This window comes from Sphaeramia orbicularis, chromosome 20, assembly GCF_902148855.1.
Source record: "Sphaeramia orbicularis chromosome 20, fSphaOr1.1, whole genome shotgun sequence".
Taxonomy (NCBI): domain Eukaryota; kingdom Metazoa; phylum Chordata; class Actinopteri; order Kurtiformes; family Apogonidae; genus Sphaeramia; species Sphaeramia orbicularis.
The window spans coordinates 43672752-43700687 of NC_043976.1; the positions used below are offsets into that span (position 1 = coordinate 43672752).

The window sequence follows — 27936 nt, forward strand, 5'->3', positions numbered from 1 at the left end:
TTTGCTTTTTTAAGACACTCTATCTATCTATCTATCTATCTATCTATCTATCTATCTATCTATCTATCTATCTATCTATCTATCTATCTATAGGCAACACACAATATCTTATTTGATGCATTCTTCTATATTATAACTAGATATTCACTTATTCAGATGATGTTCTATATTTTTGTTATTATACTGGGTTTATTCATCCTTTTAAATGCACAAATTATTTAAACCTGCAGCAACAAAATAAGTGTCAAAACTGAGAATAAAAGAGAATAGAAATGATCAAATTGAATAAAAGTAGGAAAAACATTGAGGAAAAATAATCCACAATAAAAAACCAGACTGAGTAAAAATCTAACCAATATTTCAGGGACGATAAAATCCACATGCGCTCGGTTTTATTCTATGTTTTCATCATGTTTTCGTCATATTCTCCGCATATTTACGTCGTTTGTTCAGTTTTATACACTTCTTTATTATGGCATAATGTCTGCGCACCGCCGCAGCGTGCGTCATGACATCACAGGGCTGCACCGGCGGTGTGACGTCACAGAGAAAAAGCATACCGGGAGGAAGAGGCGACCGTCCTGCACGAGGACAGGTAAAGATGCTTTGATTTAAAGATGAGTCGATCATAGAGAGATCCAGGTGATCGGTTTAGTGTCGATAATCCCAGAGAAGTAGGGCCGGGATTGGCTGAAGGAAACACCGGCACGAGCGGGTCATACTCTGCGTCTCTGCAGCGCGAGGACAGCAGCGGGGTGTTTCCTGCAGCACGAGAGCACACACCGACAACACGCACGGGCACGCGCGCACACGGACACGCGCTCGGTTTGTCTCCTTTTGAAACGTCAGTTGAATCAGATGTAACGTCAGGTGAATGCGGTGGAAGGACACGTGGTCTGCATCGGACTCAGTGATCAACTTCTAGAATTATCCCAGATCGATAAGTGATCGACCAAAAAAACCCCAAAACATCTGTCTCCTATGGTCGCAGAAGACAGACTCATTTATAACTAATTTTAAAGGTTGGAAAAAATGTCATGTGTTAATGAATAGAAGTTAACAGGCAACAAAATGAACAAAAATGATTAAAAAATACAACAAAGTGATGAAAACTTCGCAAAATACACAATTAAATTCACAAAATTTAACAAAATCTACAAAACTTAAAATAAACTAACAGCAACAAACTAAAGAGGACGTGATCATGGGACTTAAATATTTTTGTTGGTAACTGATGAATTTCTAAGAATGAAACAGATATTGTCAGATTATTAGATTTTGTCCTTAAATGTCACATTTCTCTTTTTCGACTTGATGAGATAAAATCAGGATCATCCATCGCTCAGGAGTCTGATGTGACAGTCAGACTCATTTTACTGGACATACATAATACAGTCAATTAAATATGTATCACTCAGATAAGGACTTGAACACTTTTATGTTACTGTAGTTTTTGTTATAAGTTGATGTCACACCTGCTGGACCTCGTCTTCCACCTCTGCCTGTCCCATATGGACCGTCTCCATGGTAACTGTCACATTCACTGTCCCTTAGGTGAATCACCATGACGACAGAGCCAGGTGAGCCGCAGGAGGCCCGGCCCAGAGAGGCGGAGTCTTTCCCCGAAGCCGCCGCCCACTCCACACCCAAACAGGGTGGGCCATCCCAGAGCCATCCTCAAAGCTCACTGGGCGAAGACTCAGCCAGTCACCTGTCGTCGAGCAGTCGGATCGCCCGATCTCCAGCCAGGAACCCACTGAACTTCAGGACCATGCAGTGCAAGGTGGAGCTGCTGGACGGCACGGTGTTCAGCTGCACTATGGAGGTGAGACAGGTGGAGGAGAGACAGGTGGAAGAGAGACGGGTGGAGGAGAGATGGGTGATGGGAGTCAGGTGGAGGAGAGACAGATGGAGGTGAGACGGGTGGAGGAGAGACAGGTGGAGGAGAGATGGGTGATGGGAGTCAGGTGGAGGAGAGACAGATGGAGGTGAGACGGGTGGAGGAGAGACAGGTGGAGGAGAGATGGGTGATGGGAGTCAGGTGGAGGTGAGATGGGTGGAGGAGAGTCAGGTGGAGGAGAGACGAGTGGAGGTGAGACAGGAGGAAGAGAGACGGGTGGAGGAGAGATGGGTGGAGGTTAGATGGGTGGAGGTGAGACAGGTGGAGCGGAGATGGGTGGAGGTGAGATGGTTGGAGGTGAGTTGGGTGGAGGTGGGACAGGTAGCGGGTGTCAGGGGGAGGAGACACAGGGGGAGGTGAGACAGGTGGAGGAGACACAAGTGATGGGTGACATGGAGAGGTGAGAGGGGTGGAGGAGAGACGGGTGATGGGAGTCAGGTGGAGGAGACACAGGGGGAGGTGAGACCTTCAGACACAGTCTGGTGGTCTTCAGGGTCTGGTTCCCTTCAGACACAGTCTGGTGGTCTTCAGGGTCTGGTTCCCTTCAGACACAGTCTGGTGGTCTTCATGGGTCTGGTTCCCTTCAGACACAGTCTGGTGGTCTTCATGGGTCTGCAGATGCACTAGGTTTCGTTTTGTAAAAGGTGGTTGTTTTGTGTTTGTGCAGAAACGTTCTCGTGGTGTGCTGCTTTTTGAGAAGGTCTGCGAACACATCAACCTGCTGGAGCGAGATTACTTCGCTTTGAACTTCAGAGACGCAGACAACAACAAGGTACTGCTGTTCATCCATTTTCCTTTCGGCATCTGGGTCAAAGTTATTATCGTTAATGAAAACTAACAAAATGACGAAAACTAGAATTGTAAAAACATTTTCGTTAACTGAAATAAATAAAAACTAGAATTAAAAGAAAAAACGATAACTAACTGAAACTGTATTGTGTGTTTACAAAACTAACTAAAACATAAAAATTATGGATAAAATTCCCTTCGTTTTTGTCTTTGTCAACGTCGGATTGATATGAAAGCGATTTATTTCCCTCTCTCAGTTTTCTGTGCTGTCACCATACGACACTTTTTGCTCCGTCACTTGTGTTCACTTGTGGTTTCCAGTCGTCTTCTGGTCCCCACTCTACCTGGAAACATGGAGACTAAAGCAGCAGAGTCCTGTCTGGGATTGATTTGAATACGACGACAGAGAAGAAGAGAAAAGAGACGACAAAACTAAAATTAATACTAAAACTAAACTAAAACTAAGCATTTAGAAAATAACAAAAACTAATAAAAACTATCAAACCTGCTCTAAAAACTAATTAAAACAAACTGAATTAGAGAAAAAAAAGTCCAAACTAAATAAAACTAAACTAGAATGAAAAATCCAGAACTGTTATAACCTTGGTGTGACCTTTGACCTTTTCCTTCTAGAACTGGTTGGATCCGGCGAAGGAGATGAAGAAGCAGGTCAGAGGTCAGTGAAGGGGGCGGGGCTTATCACTTCCCACCTGTTTGCACTAAAGCCTTTTTTTGTATTTATTTAATTCAGTTTGTGATTCTGTTTAATCGTACTTAGTTAAATTTTTTCAGTTTATGTTTCATTTCAGGCCTCGACACGAAGAAATCCCAGGGGTGTGTGAAATTCTGGTTCAGGGATTTTACGTCTTAGTTAGGGATGTAACTATTACTGGTATAACGATAAACCACAGTAAAATTGCAGACGGTTAGTATTACCGTTTAAATTCTAATTATCATGATAACTGTGTTTGATTACTGCACTTTTAGGGGAAAAAACGCCTATGTAAAGATCTACTTTTATGTCAACTATTTGAGTATAGTTTTAATTTATTACAGTTTTGATTTTCTATACCTAATATTTGGAACCAATATTCACTTTTAAAGTCTTTGAAAAGGTTCATTAAGCATCTGTGTGTTATTTATGCAATAAAGTATATACATTTTTCAAATCGGATATTATATACTTTTTTTTGTTTTTTTTTGTCCTTTTATGTTGACAAAGTCGGTTAAAGTGAAAAAATAATAGACAGATGATACAGATGAAGTTGTGCTGAAAAAACAGATCCAAACATGGGTATAGTAAACATTTGTTTATATAGTATATAAAGGCAAAATCAAAAGGACTGAAAAACAGACAAAATAGGCTCAGACCACTAAGGGTTAATATTTGAATGTTTCTGCAACAGAAGGGACATTGTGCCGATTATTTTATTTGTTCTTTTTTTTTTTTAATACAACTTGCTTAAAATATTTCAGTGTGTGTATCAGTACTTTTTGAACATTTTGAGCACAATTTCAATAATATCGCGATAATAATCATAACTGTGATCATTTTGGTCACAATAACCGTGATATGAAATTTTCATATCGTTACATCCCTAGTCTTAGTTTTAGTCTTTGCTTCAGTCTTAGTTTCAGGTTTTTAGTTCCACCTTAATCCCTGTGCTCTGTCTTGAAGGTGTTCCCTGGAACTTTTCCTTTAATGTGAAGTTCTATCCTCCTGACCCCGCCCAGCTCTCGGAGGACATCACGCGGTACGTCCCCTCACCTGTCCACACCTGGCTGTTGGACTGACCTCCTGTGGGTCTTCATCTTCTCTGTAGGGGCCAGATCCAGATCCAGCAGTGACACAGGAACACGTCCTGTTCAGTAGTCTCTGTGTTTAAACTCAATAACTGATCTGCATGTTTAATACATGTATGAATAGGTCTGAGGAAGAACTGTCACATGACACATGGTACAACTGACAGAAATAACATTTTGGGACAAAAATACTACGAACATCATTTTATTCACTTTACTCAAATGTCTAAAACATGCTGTTCTCATCATAAATGGATCCTGAATGAAACGTAAGGCTTTAGCTCTGATGTTAAACTACAACTGGGATCAATATTGGATCAAAATGTTGAAATGAAATGCTTGGACCTTTGTTCAGTATCAAAATAACAGAGTGACTGGAACTAAAACACTACTAATATGATCATAAACTTTTATTGAACAGACATATTACAACTGAAGTGATATATACAGATAATATTAGAGAATATTGGACTAATAATTGGATTGGACAGAACCTTAGAATATTCATGTTCTGTTGAAGAATTAGTTCAAGAGATTCACAGACTGAAAATATCACTGATACAAGAACAAATATTATTAAAGTTAATAGTTCATTTACATGTATGAGTCTGAACAAATATTATTTTTACAGTTAATAGTGCATTGACATATGAGTCTGAACAAATATTATTAAAGTTAATAGTGTATTTACATATATGTCAGAAGTATGACTTTACATAATCAGTTATATCTTTTTTTCTACAACCGATACTGAAATGTTGTAAACAGTTCCATAAAATAGAGCTCTTAAGATAAAAAATGAGCCTATTTGATAGATGGTAGGTGAAACTTTAATTTTCGACACTGATGTTCACTTTGGTTGGATCTGGCCCATAGTTGGATGTTTTTTCCGTCCAAACCGTCCTAAACCCACAGGACGTCTGTCTTTTAGATTCTTCTTGTACTTTCCTTTTCCATCCACAGACTCCTGGAGGTTTAACGTTCCCGTCTGTCTCTCAGGTATCTCCTGTGTCTTCAGCTCAGACAGGACATCATTTCTGGTCGACTCCCATGTTCCTTTGCCACTCACACTGTTCTCGGCTCTTACACCGTCCAATCGGAGCTCGGAGACTATGACCCTGGTAACTGAAATCTACTGTAGAGTTCAACAGAATTTTATTTTTTATTTTATCTATTGAGATAATAAGACAGACCAGAAAACAAAAAACATTTATTTTTTATTTTTTTATTAATTTTTTTTTTATTGATTTATTTCAAATATGGAAATGATACAAGCTTCCTGATTCCTACAACTGGCTTCTTTGCACAATATAATATAGAAATGAAAATTCAAGGAAGCATAAAATAATGATACATGCAAAAAGAAAAAGAAAAAAAGTCATATTCAAAAAGGAGTGAGAAGAAGCATAACTTATTAGCTCTCACCCCTTTGTCTAAACCAACAATATGTACATATATATGTACATACATACCAGTGGCGGCCGCTCGTCTTTCAGACAGGGGAAGCTCATTGTCGGCTTACATAAAAAAAATTGGCAAGTTATTTAAACATAAATTCGTCCCTCCGTTCCTTTTTAAGAAAATGGTCAGTGACCTTATCGTACCAAGTAGGCGTGTTTTCCAGGGACTTGATAGCTAGTTCACTCCGACCTAGCCAACAGTATGACTGATTTAACTATCTACAAAATGATATTAAACTTGAACAAGAAATGATTAAATTATGGAACTGAAACAAGAAAACGTTAAAATTATGTTAAATTGAAACAAGGAAGTACAATGAGTGTGTTTTATTTACACTGCAAGAAATGAACGAGTAATTTGGTAGTGGTTTCTCTCTCGATTTCCCAGCAGAATGTGTGACGGTATTAAACTGAACTGTGTCAGTGAAGGCGCAGATCTGAAAACAGCTGTCAATCAAATGGGTTTCAGCCTTTGGACTGATCCTCCAATCAGCACGTGGAAGCTCAGCGTCCAACCCGGCAGAGCTCCGCCCACAGCTCCATTCACCCCCAGAGATGCCGAGCGTCCGGGGGCGGGACAACATGGTGTCATTTATCCAATTAGTGTCCAGTTTAGAGTCAATGAAAAAACCAGTTCCACTCAGTCCCATTGACGTGCATGGACGCTGAGCGTCTACGGACAAATGCACTGAGCAGAGATGGAGGAGAAGTGAACAACATCCAGTCTGATGATTTGTGGTAAAGCTGATTCTGAACGAACTCATCTGTGAGATGAACGTGTTCCAACACATTTGGAGTCAATGAAACGTAAACACAACCGAACAGATCTGACCATTTAATTTTAAGGGAAGCCGGGCTTCCCTTGCAGTCTGTGAGAAATCGGCTCTGATCCATAAACACATATATACACACATATACATAAAAACATTACAGATGAGACGTAAGAAAAGAAAAAACATGAATGAGGAAATAAAACCCATCCAAACATTCATGAACATCATACTTCAGTTCATGTCATAGATCTCGTGCGGGGGTGTCAAACTCATTTTAGTTCAGGGGCCACATTCAACATGATGTGAAGTGGGCCGGAACAGTCAAATAATAACAGTAATATACAAATAATGTGTAAATAACCCTAAGTATAACTGCTAAATTCACTTCTGTCATTATGTCTTGGCGTATTGTTTTTATTTTGGCTACGTAATGGGTAACTTCCGGTTTAGACGTAGCGGACTTTTATTTTGAAGAGTAACTTCCTATCCTAACAGACGGAGAAAAAAAAAAACAGTTAAAAAACGTCAAAGAAAGTTCGACACAGAGTCAATTCATTGTTTTGTATTAGCTGGCCTTCTGAAGAGGCACAAGGTACGTTTGTGTTAAATGTAGAGATGTGACTGAATATTTTGTGTCTCTCACTAGTTTATTAATTTGACATTTATGCTAGCGAGCTAAGCTAACGTTTATTGTTAGGTTTCAGTCAAGCTAATCCTCATAATTATTTTGCTAATGTGAATTTGCTGCTACAGAGTAGACATGTAAAATTTTTCCTATTATAAGTAAATGGGGAAAAAAATCATAAAAAAATTGTAGTTGGGAGGGGTAATTACAACTGACAGATCACAGTGGATGTATAAATACACAAAACATTTAATAACAGGCAGAATATGAGTAAAATTACAATTAATTTTCCTTAAGAAATTACAGGTTGTTCACATTTTTTCAGGTTTTCCCATTTTTTTGGTGAAATGATAGTTTGTAAGTGTAACCATTTTCATGTGATGTTATTTTTTTTTTAAACACTACAACAAAGAGAAAAATTTGGAGATGTCATTATTTATAGGTTATTATGATAGTATTGTACTGGTCTGACCCACAGGAGATTGAACTGGGCTGAATGTGGAACCTGAACTAAAATGACTAATATCTTCAGTGCAATTTTTGCATTTCACAAATTTATCCTAGGGGCCAGATTGGACCCTTTGGTGGACTGGTTTTGGCCCACAGGCCGTATATTTGACACATGTGGTCTAGTGGATCAGTCAGTTCTAAGACGCCCCCTAGTGGACAAAGGGAAGTGAACTGGATTCCTTCCTGTTGGTTTTGTTTTTAATGGATGTTCATTCACTGTTTTCTTTACAGATGAGTGTGGTTCAGATTACATCAGTGAACTGTGTTTTGCTCCAAATCAAACTAAAGAAATGGAGGAGAAGATCATGGAGCTTCATAAAAGTCACAGGTTTGGACATTTTATAACAAATTTGAGATAACACTTATAAAATGGTCTCAAACTACATCTGAATTGTGTCTGGTCATTTTTGTTTTTCAGAGGAATGACGCCTGTTGAGGCTGAAATGCATTTCCTTGAAAATGTCAAGAAACTGTCGATGTATGGAGTCGACCTGCACCATGCGAAGGTAACACAATCAGTGTGATGATGATGATGATTATTATCAGTATTATAGAGCTTCATCATCACAGGAAGTTGTTTCTCTTATTTGTATTTCACTTGAGGCTTAAACCTAGATTTTTTTTAGTCCTAGATTAAAAAGATGTAACCTCTGATGGTTTGTAAGATTGATGATGATAAATATATGTATGTGGGTTTGTGATATCAGGTACAGTAGAAAATGAGGCTGACAGTGACCATCTGATCTGGGAATCACAAACAGTGAATTTGACTTTATAGTGTGTTTGACATGAATAGATCCACGTTTCAACATTAACTCCAGCTCATGCTGGTCATGGAGTTTCTGGACAGTGTGTGTTGAGAAAATACAGAACACCTCAGAAACTGACTAAAACTGATACTATTTTTGCAAAGACAAATTCTTCCATTAAGTTTTGAGGTCACGCATGTTCAGATTAAGTGATATAAGATCTACGTCCAAGCTAAGACAGCAATAAGTGATTTTTAAAACAACATGTATTTTTGTGTTGCTGCTTTTCTGATCAATAATCCGATCAATAACCATAGCCATGCCCTCTGTTTGCAAAGCGAGCCTAATGATTTTTCCACAATGTGTGTTTTATTTGGGCTCAGAGAACTGATCACACTGATCACAGATCAATCAAACCTCTGAAAACGTGGCTGTAGAAACAGGCTGTGAACGTCCAGTCTGTCAGTGAGCCCCTTTACATCCACACTCATACTCCCATCGTCATGGGATTTCTGGAGTTATCAGATTATTCAAGGGATCATGTAAACCACAGGTGTCAAATATGAGGCCCTGGGGCCAAATCCAACCCACCAAAGGGTCCAATCCAGCCCTTTGGATGAGTATCGTGTATCTTTAACATATCGGATCAGAGATGCTGTATTGAGATGAGCATCATGTTGGCCTGACAACTAAGATTCCCAACCCTACTGTATACAAGTTAATCTGATTTATTTAGTTCTGTTACATTTGAACATGTGGAAAAGCTATTAAAATCGTAGAAAACCGAAGTCACATAGTTAAACATGAATGACTATTGTAATTCATTGTATTATGGGATGGACCAGTCCTCCAACCACCGACTGCAGACGGTCCAAAATGCAGCTTCTGTCTGGAACCAGAAACTGGAGCACATCAGCCCCGTACTGGCTTCCTGTCACTGATAGGATCCAGTTTAAGATTTGATTGTATGTTTTTCAGTGTCTGAATGGTTTGGCAGCCAATGGTTTGGCTCCTGTTCTTTAGTTGTCCCGCCTCTTCTGCCTGTTGAGTGGATGTCGTCTCAATTCCTCCCTCTCCCTCTTTCTTCTGACTGGATCTCGTCTCTGGCCAACCTATTCGTTTAGTTTTTATTCTTTGACCAAAGTGTCACTACATTTAGTCAGTCTTTTTGCTCTTATGAATTACTTTTTATTCAGTTATCCTTTAGTTTTCATCATATATAATATGATATGCATAATATGTGGATGATGAAGACTATGACGAAAAAGATTCCTCAACAAAATTAACACTGGATCAAAGCACCTAGTTTTAGATTTGACCTTAAACTCTTCTGAAGACTAAAGGGGACAGATCTGTTTCTGTTCAGGTCCTAGGTTCTGCAGCATTCTGACCCAGTAAAGCACATGTTCACAGTCCATTAAACACTTTAAATCTGTTCTTAAGATGCACCTATTTACACTGGCTTTAAGACAACTGTGTAACTTTTATTTGTTTTATCTTCTGGTTGTGTTTTAGATCCTATTTATCCTATTATTCTGTGTCTGTTTTGATGAAGTTTAGTATATCTTATATTTATTCTTAGTCTTACTAGTTTTAGCATATGTTGTATTTTTTTAAATCTATAACTTTGCTCAGCACTTTGGGCACTTTGCATTGTTTTAAAGCTGCATATGACTTTTATCACAACTTTTTCATCAAATCTGTAAATTCTGAGTCATAGCCAAAGTATCATGAATCTGTAAGTCTCTCTGTGATTACACACCTGAATCTCTTCCTTCATGGTGAACAATTTCGTAGTGTACTCCACCATTAACAGTCCATTTGTTTACAAACAGAGCTGGTAGGTCACTCAGGCATTTTTGGAAATTTGTCATGATGTGCATTGTGGGAAGCGGAGCTCCACACAACATTATGTTCGCAGTGGTAACAAACACGGAAACGGCTTCATTGTCTCTTCCTACTGCAGTTGTGTGGAGCTCCACTTCTCACAATGCACATCTCGACAAATTTCCAAAAATGCCCGACTGACTCTGTTTGTAAACAAATGGACTGTTAATGGTGGAGTACACTACGAAATTGTTCACCGTGAGGGAAGAGATTCAGGTGAGTAATCACGGAAAGACTTATGAATTCATGATACTGAGGATATGACTGAGGTTTGACAGATTTGATGAAAAATTCGTGACGAAAGTCATATGCAGCTTTAAATGTGCTCTGTAGATAAACTTGACCTTGACCTTGACTATGTACATACATATACCGAAAGAAATCCAATAATAGACTGGAGCGTCTAAACCAGGGTCTTCCATTATGGCATTTCTTAAGTCCATGTGAATGCATCAGATCTGATTATTCCTATTATCTGATTACTGCCAGTCGTCTGATTTTTATGATCATGTAAAGAGGCTCAGTAATTATACTTTTTTTTTCTCTTTTGTTCAGACAAGGTATAGTTTTTTAGATGTTACCTGCTTGACAGTTTCGACTGTGACTCAGACACAGACACGTGCCACTGGTGAGTCTCATCTCATTTAGAGACAAAGCAGTGTCAACGAGGCCATGGACACCAGTGTTCAACTGGATGTATGTGTACATGCCCAGTTCATAGTGGAATGGAATACAGATCCAGTTTATCTGAGGGCAAGGATGGGTTTGAGGATGAAGAATGATTTGCAGTAGCATTAGTGTGCAGTTAAAAGGTGAACACAGACATAAATACGTATGGAGGCCAACTCAGCTGCTGTATTCTATGTCAACACTATGGGAGTGTCCTGTAAACACACAGAAGTGAACGGGGCTGTTTTTCATCATGAAAACCTCCATTTACTCTGTTTCCATTGGTTATGACTTTTAATTTTTAGGACAGGTCCGATGGACTATTGCTATCAGCTGTCGTCCATCATCCGTAAACTATTTTTCAAGAATCTTCTTCTCCAAAACTGTTAGTCAGAATGACTTGTTTGTTCAAAGAATTGAGAAATATCGATTTTTTTAAAAATTTTTTATACGTTTTTGAAATTTTAAAAATCCCCATTGGTTTATAATGGGACACATTTGAAAGTGCTCTAACAGTTGAAGATATTAATTTACTCACTATTGGCAATAGATAAGATGTCAGATATGGGCTTTGATTTGGTGCCATGACCTTTGACCTTGACTGCCCTTCTACAAACTTCTTCTTCAAAACCGTCAGCCAGAGTCAATTGAAATTCATAGTAGAGGTTCCTTGGGGAAGAGTCTACCAAGTTTGTTCAAACAGTTAAGAAATATTGTTTTTTGAATTTTTATGAATTTTTGAAATTTTAAAAATCCCCATTTTTTATAATGGGACACATTTCAAAGTGCTATAACTTCAAAACAGTTGTAGATATTGATATAATTGCTATTGGCAATAGATAGGAAGCAAGGTTATTATCGTTAACGAAAACTAACAAAATGACGAAAACTAGAATTGAAAAAGCATTTTTGTTAAGTGAAATAAATAAAAACTATAATTAAAAGAAAAAAATGATAACTAACTGAAGCTGTATTGTGTGCTTATAAAACTAACTAAAACGTATAAAAATTATGGATAAAATTCCCTTAGTTTTTGTCTTTGTCAGTGTCGGATTGATATGAAATCAATTTATTTCCCTCAAGGAATTTTCTCTGCTGTCACCATACGACACTTGACGGTCCGTCACTTGTGTTCACTTGTGGTTTCCAGTTGTCTTCTGGTCCCCACTCTACCTGGAAACATGGAGACTTAAGTTGGGGGAAAGCAGCAGAGTCCTGTCTGGGATTTATTTGAATACGATGGAGAAGAAGAGAAGAGAAATAAAAAAAAAAAAAAAAAAAAACTAAACTAAACTTAAACTAAGCATTTAGAAAATAATGAAAACTAATAAAAACTAGCAAACCTGCTTTAAAACAAACTGAATTATAGAAAAAAAAGTCAAAACTAAATAAAACTAAACTGTAATGAAAAATCCAAAACTATTAGAACCTTGATAGGAAGTCACATTTAGGCTTTCATTTTTGTGCCATGACCTTTGACCTTGACTGACCTTGAAAGGTCAAACAAATGTCAATTAATGTCTTTAAATATGCCATTGGACTAAAGGAGCCTTGGTTCTATTTTTAGTTTTTATGAGTTTTTTTTAAAATATATATATATAATTTTTGTGTTATTTAATAAACACAAAAATCAACAAAAATAACTTATTTTTGTTGGTATTCTTCTATTCTTCCTGCATCTTTGCCTTGGTTTTGTCTGTAAACGTGCCTCTTTGGATTCCATGGAGAATGTTTGTCCTCCAGAACCTCCAGCCCCTGGTTCTCCTTCTGTGTGTCCACCGGATGCTTTGCCCTGTCCAATATGGTGGATGATCAGCTGATGGCTCTGTTAGCTCTGCTGCCTGTGACATGTAGACCAGCTGCTCTTCTGTTTATCTTTTTGTTTTGTCTGTTTACCTGTCTCTGTGTCCACCTGTCTGTCTGTCTGTCTGCTCACCTGTGTGTCTGTTTGGAGTAGATGGTAGGAAGCCGCTTTGATTGCTTGTCTTCAGCTCAGTCTGAGGTAAGACAGTATCCTCAGTGTTGTGTCAGTTAGTTCATTGAATCAGTCATTGATTACTGATTAGTTGTTATGTTTCCTCCTGTTAAGTGCTGGTCCATATGGACACGGTGTGTATTTTGTTGCCGTCAGTCTCCGGGTGTGAAGCTGATCCGTTTGGCAACAGTGATGATAGTTTGTCAGATTCACTGTGTTTATCTAACATGAACGCAACAGGATGAAACATTATCCCGTTGATAACAGAAAGTGAGCTTCACACTCTGAGAGTTAGAGGGAAATGCAGTCCATGTCAGTGCAATCTATCCAATTACTTTAATAGTTACTTCATATTAAAAGTATTTTGTTCCTAGGAAAGGAACCTATTCAGATACACTGTAAAAAAAATCTGTAATTTAACAGAATTTTCACTATTTATTTTACAGATTTTTCCTGTATTTGTAAGATATAGGAAAATATCAATGAAATGACAAAAGTAGACTGTTATTTTACATGTCAAATGAAAAATAACACGAAACAATTGTAAATGTGAATAACCAAAAAATTTCCATTTTTTAAAAGACATTTTTTTCTTTTTCACAGAAAAGTACAGTTAAAATACATTTGCAAATGTATTATAATTTCACAAATATTTATTTTTCTATTTATGAGATTAAACTGTTAATTATAAGTTTTATACTGTAAAAAATAAATAAATTAATTAATTAAACGAAATAAAATTACTGACAATTAACCGTTAAAGAAATATTTGTTCTGTAAGTTTAACAAGACTTGTTTGTTAATTGACAAATATCTTGTGTAATTACTGGAGGTTTCACAACAAAAATGTTGAATAAATGTATTTTTGTGAATGTATAACATGTATAAGCACTGATGAACTGTCCAAATACAGTTTTTATCCGTGGATTGTACAACAGAGTCTCATTGAAAATTATATGTATATATATAAGTAATTTGATTGTTTTAATACATGTAAATATTCTTTATTAAACATTAAAAAGTCAAAAAAATATGCAAAATCTCATGTAAAGTTAGGGCAAAAACTGTATTTAAATTATGGAGAATTACCGTATTTTTATGAGATGGTTATTTTCCGTTATTTTACAGTATTTTTTGGCACCCCTGCTGTCGGAATAATACCATTTTTTTATGGGTTATATTTTTTTTTACAGTGTAGGTCACATACATGCTTACAGACTTCCCATGATCTGGGGCCATGTGATACTGCTTCTTGCTAAAATCCCAGGATTGCAGAAGCTGTTATGTTGAGTATATTGAGTTATGTTGTGTGGCATGACTTGTATGTAGAGTCTATGCAGTAGAGATGTCGAACACTGACCACCCCATTGATGTTTACGTTACCCTGACCCTAACCCTGACCCCTAGACGGACTCAGGGTCCCACATAATGATGGACTGCACAACTTTTTGACCCTTAGTCCCATGTCATCTGGAATCAGTTTTGATGTTGTGAAGAAACACAATGATGCAAATTGGAAAAATATATATAATTAGCCTCAAATACATTCAGATGATCCTGATTTGAAAATCTAAGGAGTACAAAAAGTTGTCAGAAAGATTAAGTTCAGATACGTGAAAACTACTGAAGTCCAGAATGAAGCGCTGTTAATGTAGAGCTGATGTGTGTTTTTAGGACTCAGAGGGCGTGGCCATCATGTTGGGTGTGTGCAACAGTGGTCTGCTGGTCTACAGAGACAGACTGAGGATCAACCGATTCTCATGGCCCAAGATCCTCAAGATTTCATATAAAAGAAACAACTTCTACATCAAGATACGACCTGGAGAGGTGAGAGTGCATCTAACCCTAACCCTAACCCTGACCCTGACCTTAACCACAGAAGAAGTAAAAGATGTGGCTACGCAGGTGACTGATCTCTCTCTCTCTGTCTGTGTGTCTGTCTGTTTGTCTGTCTGTGTCTGCCTGCCTGTCTGTCTGTCTGTCTGTCTGCAGTTTGACCAGTTCGAGTCTACCATTGGTTTTAAGCTGCTGAACCACAGAGCGGCCAAGAGGTTATGGAAGGTGTGTGTGGAGCATCACTCCTTCTTCAGGTCAGTGTTAGTGTGTGTGTGTGTGTCCAGCAGGGGGCACTACACTCAGCTGGAATGGTGTAAATCCACCTTTTTCACCAAAACAGTTCAAGGCAGGATTAACCCTAAACCACCAAACAAGTGGATGGTTTAATAAAAAGGGAATCCTGCTGTTGTCACTGCAGCCTGTATTCTATGGAACTGTTAGATTCATTTCATAAAGTGCGATACAAATCCATGCTGTGGTCAAACATGGAGGTGCAGACATGGGTTACAGTCGACCTCTGTCTGATAAACAGATGAAGTCCCAGTCCCTTATTAAGAGTCTGGTTTAGACCAGCTCTAAATGTCAAGTGTCATGAGAAAACATTTATGATTTGGTGCTACATAAATAAAATATGATTTGAACCCCAGCTTCAGCCTAGACATGTCAATAAAGGAAACAAAGCTCTTTTCATTGGACCTTTTCAGTTCTTTTAGGTCTGGGTGTCTCTGATCTTTGTGTGTTCCAAGGTTCTAATAGTTTTGGGTTTTCATTGTAGTTTAGTTTATTTAGTTTTGACTTTTTTTGTTTTTAGAGCGGGTTTGCTAGTTTTTATTAGTTTTCATTTTTTTCTAAATGCTTAGTTTTAGTTTAGTTAGTATTAATTTTAGTTCAGTCGTCTCTTTTCTCTTCTTCTCTGTCGTCATATTCAAATAAATCCCAGACAGGACTCTGCTGCTCTCTCCCAATTTTAGTCTCCATGTTTCCAGGTAGAGTGGGGACCAGAAGACGACTGGAAACGATAAGTGACAAGAAGTGACAGACCGTATGGTGCAGCTAGCTAAAACTGCTAGAGTGACATAACCTAATAATCGCTTTCGTATCGATCCGACATTGACAATGACAAAAACGAAGGGAATTTTATCCATAATTTTTATACATTTTAGTTAGTTTTGTACGCACACAATACAGTTTCAGTTAGTTATCGTTTTTTTCCTGTAATTATAGTTTTTTTTATTTATTTCAGTTAATGAAAATGTTTTTTCAATTCTAGTTTTCGTCATTTCGTTAGTTTTCATTAATGATAATAACCTTGGTGTGTTCCACATCCCTCTCCTGGTCTGCTTTCAGGTTGGTGTCACCGGAGGAACCCCCAAAACGGTTCCTTTCTCTGGGCTCCAAGTTCCGGTACAGTGGGCGGACCCAGATCCAGACCCGCAGAGCCAGCGCTCAGATCTCTAGACCTGCACCACATTTCCCACGATGCGTCAGCAAGAGGAACATTCTGAGCCGCAGCCTGGATGGAGGTACTGGTCCGGTAACCATAGCAACTCTGTGTCGGACAGTTGTTTGTGGAAGTTGTTGGTGATCAGAGTTCTGATTGGTCCTCAGCTTCGAGGTCCATGCCAAGCTCCTCTCTGATTGGCTCTCCAGCCAATACAGTGTCACTCAGAGCCAACGGGGTCACACATTCAGGTAGTCCTGCTCTGTGATTGGCCACCGCTCTCAATGCTTCACCCCATTTAGCTTACAGGGAATGCTGACGCTCTGAGGGGCTGATTTTCTTTAAATACCCCAGAACATGTGTTTTGTTTATGGCCAATCAGCTGTCAGATTGTAGCTCTTTTACTTTATGAGCTATTTAACCTTCATTTCAGCATCATTTTAGCCTTAAGTCTGTTTTTAGTTCTTTCAGTTTTATTATCTCTTTTTGTTTTATTACTTTTTCAGTCTTAACTCTTTCAGATATATTAGCTTTTACAGTTCTTTGTCAGCTCTTTTAGCTTCATTTACTCCTTTACTTTTCTTACCTGTTAGCTTGATGCTAACGGTTAGCAGTGCACTGACTGCTGATTGGCTGCTGCATAAACATACTTGACCAGCCTGCAGTGCATGGCTGCTGAGCTGCCAGCTGAGTGTGCTGTTGCTGCTGATGATCATGTGACACACCACTGGTTGCCATAGTTACCTGACAGCTGGTGTTTTTGCATGTAGATATGGGCACGGGTCTGTACGGAGCGTCCAAAGGTATTGCAGTCAGCGACCTGATCTCCTCAGTAACACCTGAGAAGATGGGGGAGGAGAGGAGGCCTTTGGAAGGTAAACGAACCAAAGTGCAGACACTTGTACAATCCATATATGATCTGATTTAGCGACAGCTAGTTGTGACGTCCAAGGTTATTATCGTTAACAAAAACTAACGAAATGACGAAAACTAGAATTGAAAAAACATTTTCGTTAACTGAAATAAATAAAAACTATAATTACAAGAAAAAAACGATAACTAATTGAAACTGTATTGTGTTCTTACAAAACTAACTAAGTTGTATAAAAATTATGGATAAAATTCCCTTCATTTTCCTCGTTGTCAATGTCGGATCGATACGAAAGCGATTTATTTCACTCTAGCAATTTAATTTTGACGGTCCGTCACTTGTGTTCACTTGTGGTTTCCAGTCGTCTTCTGGTCCCCACTCTACCTGGAAACATGGAGGCTAAAGTTGGGAGAAAGCAGCAGAGTCCTGTCTGGGATTTATTTGAACACGATGGAGAAGAAGAGTAAAGATGCGACAAAACTAAAATTAATACTAAAACTAAACAAACTAAGCATTTAGAAAAAAATGAAAACTAATAAAAACTAGCAAACCTGCTCTAAAAATGAATTAAAACTAACCGAACTAGAGAAAAAAAGTCAAAACAAAATAAAACTAAACTGTGTGTGTACATGTGATGCTGAAAACATCCACCCTCTTGTCTCAGTGGAGGAGGTGCTGCTGGTGGAGGAGGTCCAGGAAAAGCCTGATGAACACAAGGAGGATTTTCTGCAGGAGGCGGAGGAGGAGGAGGAGACCAGAGTGATGGAGGTTTCTCAGCAGAGCCCTTCGACTCCTCCGAGACAGGACACCAAGGTGAGACAGCAGATCACATGATCACCTGATAGGGCGGAGTTCAGGTGTGACTCTGGTGTGTTGTTTGTGTTGTGTATCCAGACGGAGATCACAGATACAGCGGTGGACGGAGAGCTGACGGCCACCGAGGTACGAATGATACATACACGGTACATTAGAATACAAACACTCCATTCTAAGTCATAGAGTATATTATAACACATAAAGGAGTTAATGACACAGAATCCTCATTCTCCCAGGCCTCGTCTAAACTGACATCATTTGAGATGTCCATATCGGAGTGACAACATGGTCAGGAGAAGTGATACTTAATAGGATTGATTTGGGTATAAAATGTTTTATTCTACAAATTTCAAACGAAAAATTCTGAGGAATGGTACTTTTATAATGTTCCAAAGTTATTACAAATTTTCAATGTGTGCGCTGCTTGTGATGTGGCACACATCCAGTCGGTAGTGGAGTTCCTGCCACACTCGCTGCAGGAGGTGGTGTGGAACATTCTCCAGAGCCTCAGTGATTCTCCTCTGGAGTTTATCTACGCAACAAGGTTCTAATAGTTTTGGATTTTCGTTATAGTTTAGTTTTATTTAGTTTTGACTGTTTTTTTTCTCTAATTCAGTGAGCTTTAATTCGTTTTTAGAGCAGGTTTGCGAGTTTTTATTAGTTTTCTTTTTTTTTTTCTAAATGCTTAGTTTTAGTATTAGTTTTAGTGTTTTCATATCTTTTATCTTCGCCGTCGTATTCATATAAATCCCGTACAGCACAGTGCAGTGATGGTGCGTTCCCAGAGGCCTTGTTTCTACAGCTCCACGATCCGACCACGTTCAAAGAGAGAAAGTTTTTGATCCTTTTCCATCAGGAGGTCATGACAGTGGGAATACCTGAAACTAAATGACACTGAATCCACAATTATGTACGGCACTTTTAAAGGCTGTGGTCTTAAAACTTTGAATCAACTGATGAACAGACTATTTCAGTGTAATTTTTGTTTTCAATCAGTTTCTTACTCTTACAGTTTAATTATACACACACACACACACACACACACACACACATATATATAAAATTAATTTTCATGTCTTCATGTGTGTGTTTCAGTCTGATCAGGATGAAGATTTAAAAACTCAGGTAAATCTGTTCTTCTTAATCCTGTGTATTTTCTTGTTGTTACGTCTGGATGAGAATCTGTGTTTTTGGTCACAGTTCTGATGATATTAATCCCAATGTTTGTCCTCAGTCTAAAGTACAGAATACAGCACAGACAGAACTGAACCCATCTGTCTCCAAAGTTTATGGACAAACAAAACCAATTACATCAAATGGGTTCCACTGAAAACTGGTTCATAAGTGGGTTCACTGGCCTATTCACATGGACAGTAACAGTAAATTAGTATTCACATTTCAATACAAATCCATATATTATTCTGTTATTATTCCTTTATATTTGTCTTCTTTTAAATATCAGCATAAATATACAAACATTGGTCTGTCATGAAGCTGAAGACTCCTTCAAATATTCAGTTTAACCTAAATATTCAGCACAAACTGTCCACTCACCTGTCTGTCCACTCACCTGTCTATCCACTTACCCCCCTGTCCACTCACCTCTCTGTCCAGTCACCCATCTGTCCACTCACCTGTCTATCCCCTTACCCCCCTGTCCACTCACCCCTCTGTCCAGTCACCCATCTGTCCACTCACCTGCCTGTCCGCTCACCCATCTGTCCACTCACCCGTCTGTCCACTCACCTATATGTCCACTCACCCATCTGTCCACTCACCCGTCTGTCCACTCACCTATATGTCCACTCACCATCTGTCCACTCACCTGCTTATCCACTCACCCGTCTGTTTACTCACCTATCTGTCCACTCACCCGTCTGTTTACTCACCTATCTGTCCACTCACCTGTCTGTCCATTAACCTGTCTGTCCTCTTCAGGAGACATTGGGGAGTCCTGAGGAGGACAAACCTCAGAGCACCATCAGTGCTCTCAGACGGTCCTTCTTAGAGGGTGGAGACGTACCTGGAGGGCTGACAGAGTGGGACAAACGTCTCGCCTCGTCCCCGTTACGACGCCTCGATGACTCCCCGATGATTGAACCGCTGGAGCTGGACGAGGTGAGTCCCCCTCTGCTGGTCAACCTGCTGTACAGTTTGTGTGTTTCTGCTCTTGTGTGTGAATTGATATTTTCCTGGTGTTAGGTTTTCTTTTTTTTTTGGTCATACGGGTTTAGAGAAGTGTTCCATAAATTAAAGTATTTCTGTCTGTCTATCCGTCTGTCTTACTGTCTCTCAGGACCTCCCAGACAGCGGTTCACCCACGGTAGGTCAGCTGAGTGGTCATGTGACTACTTAAAATCAGTGAGTGTGTGGTTGATATGACTCATGCACTCCAGTTGCGTGGGGTTATGACAAACGGTGCTCCCTCTCAGCCAATCAGAGAGAAGAGCTACACCCTGGGGCAAAGTTACGACACTGCCTCTGGCAGGGTCATCACGGTGACAGCGAAGGACGACAGCTCAGATGTTGTCATGACGACGACACACATTCAGAAGGGGATGTCAGCGGTCAAAATCATCCCCTTGTCCACTGCTGATGATGTCATCACAGGTGGACCATTGGCCACCGTTCAAGAGCTGAAGACACCACTGTCTCCACTACTAGGAGGCGGAGCCACAACTTTGAGCCCTGCCCCCCCGCAGGGTTACCTAACTGGGTGGACGTCTCCCTCCACAGGCCGAGTGGTACGATGACCATCAGACCTTCAGCTGGTTTGTGGTCAGCATGGGAACAGCATGAGGATCTCCATGACAACAGAAACATTACCCTGCAGCACTATTTCAGTTGGACCTTTAAAACTGAACACTGAGCTGTTACCTAGCAACCACAGGGCTGTAGTTCAGTTAGCTGAACTCAGGGAATGTACACCTGAGTGGGTGCAGTGAGTACAGGTGTCCAGCAGGAGGCAGTGTGGAGCTTCAGTGTTCAGTTTGAACCCCCTCAGCTTCTTCCTCACCTCCTCTAAGATGCCAGCTTCCCCCCTGGGATGTAAACAGTGAGAGCCAATGTGTTCTGTTTGATTTATCTCATCAGTTTGATTTTCTGGGGGGGGTTGGGGGGCGAACTTCTTTGTGTTCACTTCCTGTCAGTAGACACATTTTATTTTGGTTGATTTTAATCAGTGATGTGATGTTTTCATGGTTTAACCCTGATGTTTGCATCACCTCCGTCCCCTCTGCATCAAACCAATGGGACCAGTCCATTGGTTTTGGATTAATGTTGGCTTTTACTACCGTTCTTATATGACCTATAGCACACTAATGACACGCCCACCCACTCTGGCCACACCCCTGCATGGCTGCAGCCTGGCTGTCAGTTTATTAATCTGACCTAATGCTCCCTGTTGAATTGTAACCTACCTCTGTCTGTCTGTTTTTGTGTTTAGCCTAAACCCACTTTAGAGGAAATGTCTCCTGAGCTGACAGCTCTGCTGAAGTCGGCCAGAGAACAAAAAACCTTCAGAGAACACAACCTTCTGAAGGTCTGTCTGTCCATCTGTCAGTCTGTCCACATCTGTGATGATGTTTTAGAAAATAGATCTGAAGAACTTCTTCTCTCACTTCTGAGCTCATTACAAAACCCTGTTGGGACAAATTAATCTATGTATAATTAGATTAGATTAGATTAGATTAGATTAGGATCTGATCTCTTACTTTGTCGCTTTCAAAAAAAAAGTACTCTGTAACACTGAGTTGTTTCAGGAAATATCTGCATCCCCATGAAACGCATTTAATTAATTGGTTGTAATCCGGGTATGAAGGGGATTTTAAGCAATATAGTAAAAAATGCTCCAGGAAAACATCTCCTACCCTACCTTTACCTTATGCACAACTGTCCACCAGCTCAATGTCCCAGCCCTGGATGTTCACTGGTGTGGGGGGGTAGTGGTCCCTCCAGGAGTCGATCACCATTTCCTTCGCTTTGCTGGTGTTTAATCACAAGTGGTTGTGCTCACACCAGTCCATAAAGTCCCTGAAAAACCCACTTGTACTCCAGCTTGTTCCCCTCAGACGCACAGCCAACAACGGCTGAGTTGTCTGAGAACTTCTGGAGATGACAGCTGTTGGTGTTGTGTGTGAAGTGTAGAGAGTGAAAAGGAATGGAGAGAGCATCGTTCCCTGAGGGACTCCTGCAGACCACGACCTCAGACACACAGTTACACAGCGACTCTTACTGTGGCCTGTTGGTCAGGTAGTCTGGGGTCCATGCAGCTAGTTGTCTGTCCATACCAGACGTTCAGCTGTGGGGGGCTGGAGATGAGGGTCGGTGGTGTGAAGAATGGGGAAGGGGGGGGGGGGGTGAAGGTGACAATGGTTGGGGGATGGTGGTAGTGGCTGCTGCGCTGCAGATGTCTGCAGAGGTTCTTCAGGGTTAACCCTAACCTTAACCATAACCCTCTCCACATGTCCCTGATGTTGTTCTGCACCAGCTGCTCCTCCATCTTCCTCCTGTATCTGTCCTTGTTCTTCCTGATCTTATATCTAAATTCGTGTTGAACCCTCTTCTGCTCCTCTCTGTCCCTGAAATGAAAGCCCTCTTCTTCCTGTTCAGCAGGGCTTTATGTTCAGGGGTCAGGGGTAGGGGTGTTCGAAAATATCATTTCTGCACTATATCGCGATATTTCATTTCACAATACTGTATCGATATTGAACAGTAGTGTGTCAATATTTTAGGTATTTATTCAAATGCAGATATGGCGGAGGTTAATTTTTGTTTTTTTGTTTTTCTTTATTGTTTATATCTTATTTATTTTTTGTTTTTCTTCACTTCCTGTTTCAGACATCAGAGAAGGTGGAGAAGGTGTTCCTGATGACAGAGTCACATGACCAGGACCAGCCAATGGAGCATCAGCCTCAGGTAGCTACAGGAAGTGTATTTGGGCTGCCCCCCAGCAGCCCCCCACCCCCCCCTCCAGGGGTCTGCATGACACATGCTGATGACATCACAGAAGAATGGGCCAATATCAGAGCTAATGATGCTAATATGGGTAATGAGGTGGATGATGAGGAGGAGGGGGAAGAGGAGGAGGAGGAGGAAGATGATGATGATGATGATGACAGTCAAACTAGTGAAGATGCTATCAGCGTGTTGGCTCAGGTAGCAGTGGAGGAGGCTGTGGATGCTGCAGTCAGACAAGCTAACAACGCTAACAGGGCTAGCATGAATACTAACTGCTCTGTCAGTGACACAGAGGTAACTAACATGACAGCTAAAAACCCAAAGTATTACCAAGATGACGATGAAGATGGAGATGAAGACGCGCTAAACTGCTCAGCCAGTCAGAACAAACCAGCCGACCACAGTGACGACGACAGTGAATCCGAAAATATGGATGAGGTAAAAACCTGATCCAGTAAGAACCAGTTACATCCTCTCCCAGCAAAAACTTGGCCCAGTAGAACCAGTGAGGACCTCTCCCAGTGAAACCCTGTCCCAGTTAAAACCTGTCCCAGATAAACCCTGTCCCAGTTAAACCCTGTCCCAGTCCACCTTGTCCAGTGAGTACTGACCCGTAACCTGTCCGTCCGTTCCTCATATTGACCCTTTGCACCGACGTCACAGTTATCATGTGACTAGGGGTTCAGCGCCATGTTGGACGGCAAAAGCAACACAACAAACAAACAAATGACTGACAGATTCTGTCTACAGCACTGAAAATAAAGTTTTGGAATTGTCCTGTGAAGTGACTCACCTTACTGGATGGCACAAAGAACGCTATTTGGAGAAGCTAGTGATAGCAGGGCTAGCTGCCGACCCATACCTTCTCCTTCCTGATGTGTTTACAGATCTATCAAAATCCTCCAGTCTACCGGAGTTTAAAGCACACGATCTGTCCCATTCTGTTCTAAATGCAGTGTCCCCATACACAGGTGCAGATCTAAAAGCAGACTAAAGTCTAGATGATCCCAGTTTTTAGTCTCAGGTTAGATTACCCAGTCGCTGTACTGCGCTCACGGCAGAGGAATGGATCTCATAATGGTAAAGGACAGATACAGCTAACGTTAGCTAGCTAGCTATGTATGTTTTTAACATGTTTCCTCCATCATGCCATCCAAACTCAAATAGACTGGAACCAAAAGCAGCTCTAATGAACTAACATTGTGTAATAATGTTAGTGTGTGTCATCAGTATCCTACAGTATTAGCTCTGTTGTTGAAGTGTCTGCCTTTCTACTATCTACACACAGTAGTATGTACAGTTCCACCACTAGAACATATGGAACAGCATCAGGACAATAACAGTAAGACATAGAACACAGTGGAGCTGGTCCAAAGGCAGACACTACAACAACAGAGCTAATACTGAAGGTACTGATGACAGCCACTGGAACAGAGTGGCTCATAGTAGTTAACCCGGTCTACCACCTAGCTAGCATTTGGTGGAGCTAATGTGCTCTGGACACAAACAGAGCCTGTTCTATCTGTAATATCAGGTCCATCAGATCCAGACTCTGTCTGGAACCAGCTGAAACCATGGATGGAACTGTTGTGTGTGATCACTGGACATGTAAAGCAGGGTTAAAATCGAACAAAAACGAGAATGTTCAGATCAAATTCGATATTAGCCGGTTTGCCGTCCAGTGTGCAGTCCAGCACTTCCGCTGTCCGTTATGGTGGTCGTTCGCAGCGCGAACAGAGTGTGACATATGTGCAAAGGGTCAATATCAGTGTGTTGTCTCCATCTGCTGGTGAAATGACTTCAGTGTAACTTTGAAAGTGAAAGCTGCATAATTCAAGTCATATTGCAGTAATTGTGGACTTGGTTGTGGTTTGAGTCCAAAATTCACAGATTACTGTAATTTTTCAACTCAAATTTGTACTAGTGTCAAAAAAAATTGAGCAATTGTTTATTTTAATTTTTCCTGTTTCCCAAACACACCAGAACCTTTGCGATTAAATAGCGGCAAAAAGCCTATGATAAAATTTGCAGCTGTAGTTCAAACCAAGTAAACTAAGTGTTAAAATGATATTAGTGATATGAATAAAAGGTTTGTGTGTCTCCATCAGGAGGTTCCAGTGATGAGGAAGACTCTGACATATGAAGCTCCAGGGGTGAGTTCAGTCATTTTACTGTTTTTCTATTGTGTTTCTATTGAAAATAATTTATAGAAACTTAAAAAGTGTTGAACTGAACTTCAAAGTCAATGTAATTAATGCCTGAATTAATAGATCAATTAATCCATGTGATAACTGGAGATGAACATAAAAGTAACCATGAAAAATCCCATGCCATTTGAACTGGAAGGTCTGTCATTCCAGTTGAAGCCTGATGTTTATTTGTACGATCCGAGCTGAAAGCTGATAGACCAGGGTTGTCAAAGTCATGTTAGTTCAGTCCACATTCAGCCTAATATGAAATAAAGTGGGCCGGACCAGTAAAATAATATAAATAACAGGATAAGAAACTTAGAAATAATATCAACTCCAAAGTTTTCTCTGTTTTTGAGTGAAAAAAGTAAAATCACATAATGAAAATGTTAACATCTACAAATCGTACTTGAACATAACATGAACAAATACGAACAACCTGAAAATTCTTAGAAAAATAAGTGTAATTTTAACAATATTACACCTTAGTTTATCATTTATACATGTGCATCACAACTTACAGATCACAGTGGATCTACAAATACACAAAACATTTAGTAAGAGGCAGATACTGTTAAAATACTACATACTTCTCTTAAGACATTTCAGGTTGTTCATATTTTTTGTGAAAAGCCAGTCTGTAAGTGTAAACATTTTGGTGATGAGCTTTGACATCAGAATAATGTCAGTGATTAAAAAAGGACTGTCTCATCTCCCTGGAGGTCCACAGGTTACGCTAGTCCTCTTTGAGTAGGGGTTTAGATGCTGATCCTGATGCTTGAACATGTTCAACATATTAGTGATGTGATGTGTTCAGAGCCGGGTGGATCCTGATGCCCTTCAGGGCTGCTGCTGAGCTCCCAGACCTTTACTGCAGAGACCTCCAACACCACCACCACCACACACATCACCAAGGTCAGCCAGTAACCGTTAGCAACATATGGCTAAACTCTAGATTACAACTGAATCATGAACATGAAGCACATGTAAACATATGTTCTAATGTTCTACGCATCAGCACTCAAATGCAGTAACTTTTATTCTGTCTTCACTAGTGTTTGTGAACTAGCTGTACAGATAACTAACAGTTCTTCAAAGAAAAACACCCGGGAAGCTTCTTGCTGTTTTGGATATTTACTTGATGACGGTCAAACTGTACATACAAAAACAAATGTATGTTACGATCATGTATTTGAATTTTTATGAGCAAAAAAACATGTGTAGAACATTAAAACACAATCTATCAGTGCTTTGTATATGTAATTCATACACACATTCACTTATAGTGAGCTACAGTTCCAAAATACAAAAAAAATGGCAGTTAATGATAGCGATTAGCATGATGCTAAAATACATGGAAAATCCCATATGTATGCTAACGCTATTAGTGTCTTCTGTTAATGCACAAAAATAAAAGTATTAAGCAACACAAGGAGTCTAAACTGACTAAGTACAGTGTTTTAACATCTTAAAATATAACAATACTTACAGACAGATGTGTTGTGGAGCCAAAAACAGGTAACTGGTCTTTAACTGTAACCAAACTGACAAGACTTCTCTAGCAGTATAGCAACTACAGTAGCAAAAAAAGACAAAAAAAACAAACCAAACAAACAAATAAATAAAAATAAATAAAAAAAATAAAAAAATACATTCTAAAATAAATAAATAAAAATTAAAAAAAAAAACCAAAAACCTACAGTAGCTCTGAACAGCTAAAATGCACAAACCCAAACTGAATATCTGTGTCCACCAGGGGGCAGCAAACTTTATTATTGAAAACGAGGGTTTACGTCTCAGTAAAGATGTATTCAGAGATCTGACCTGACCGATCAGGAAATGTCATGTATGTTTTTAGTGAAAGCTATGTACTCTGGAAATGTAAAAGGTCAAACTGAAAATGAGGATGGGACATGAAGCCAAGTCTTCTGCCACAGCCTTTGGACTTTTCTATCCTTTATATCATAAACAGTATATTTCATGTTCCGTAAATTCAGTTTAGAATAGTTTACAATAACCTCCATGTTCTGCCTTCATGTAGTTTTTCTGTGCTGGTTTCATGAATGTGAACATATTTCATGAAAACAAATGAAACGATACAGGTATAGACAGAAATGGAGAAAAAAAACCTGACGATGACATTGAAGTAAATCAGAGGAAACAGAAAACATGTCCGTAGATTCTGCTGTGTGACTTCACTGAATGTGTGTTTTCAGACGGTTAAAGGAGGGGATCTCTGAGACCAGGATCGAGAAGAGGATTGTGATCTCTGGAGACACGGAGATAGACCACGACCAGGTACAGACAGTACAGACCACTTAAACAGTACAGACCATCGACCAGGTTACAGACCAGCATAGACCACGACCCGGTACAGACCAGTACAGACCACTTAAACCAGTACAGACCACGACCAGGTACAGACGAGCATAGACCACGACCAGGTACAGACCACTACAGACCAAAACCAGGTACAGACCAGTACAGACCACTTAAACCAGTACAGACCACGACCAGGTTACAGACGAGCATAGACCACTACCAGTACAGACCACTACAGACCAAAACCAGGTACAGACCAGTACAGACCAGACCAGGTACAGATCACTACAGACCAGTACAGACCATTGATCAGTACAATCCACAGACCAGGTACAGACCACAGACCAGTACAGAGCACTAGA

The 27936-nt window shown here is 39.8% G+C and overlaps 1 protein-coding gene across 1 annotated transcript; it reads left to right on the plus strand.

The window, feature by feature from the left end:
- Positions 1 to 549: 549 nt before the first annotated feature.
- On the plus strand, positions 550 to 27513 carry LOC115411098 (band 4.1-like protein 3). Its single transcript, XM_030123038.1, is given in 25 exon segments — positions 550 to 595; positions 1555 to 1825; positions 2568 to 2672; positions 3323 to 3365; positions 4368 to 4443; positions 5492 to 5613; positions 8092 to 8188; positions 8279 to 8366; positions 14815 to 14967; positions 15133 to 15230; positions 16324 to 16499; positions 16585 to 16668; positions 17188 to 17292; positions 17953 to 18101; positions 18183 to 18230; positions 19200 to 19229; positions 20043 to 20222; positions 20401 to 20427; positions 20537 to 20848; positions 21550 to 21645; positions 22944 to 23501; positions 25172 to 25216; positions 26070 to 26085; positions 26088 to 26167; positions 27469 to 27513. Coding segments are annotated over 24 exon segments (2973 nt in total). The 5' UTR covers positions 550 to 595; positions 1555 to 1564; the 3' UTR covers positions 27493 to 27513.
- Positions 27514 to 27936: the final 423 nt, after the last annotated feature.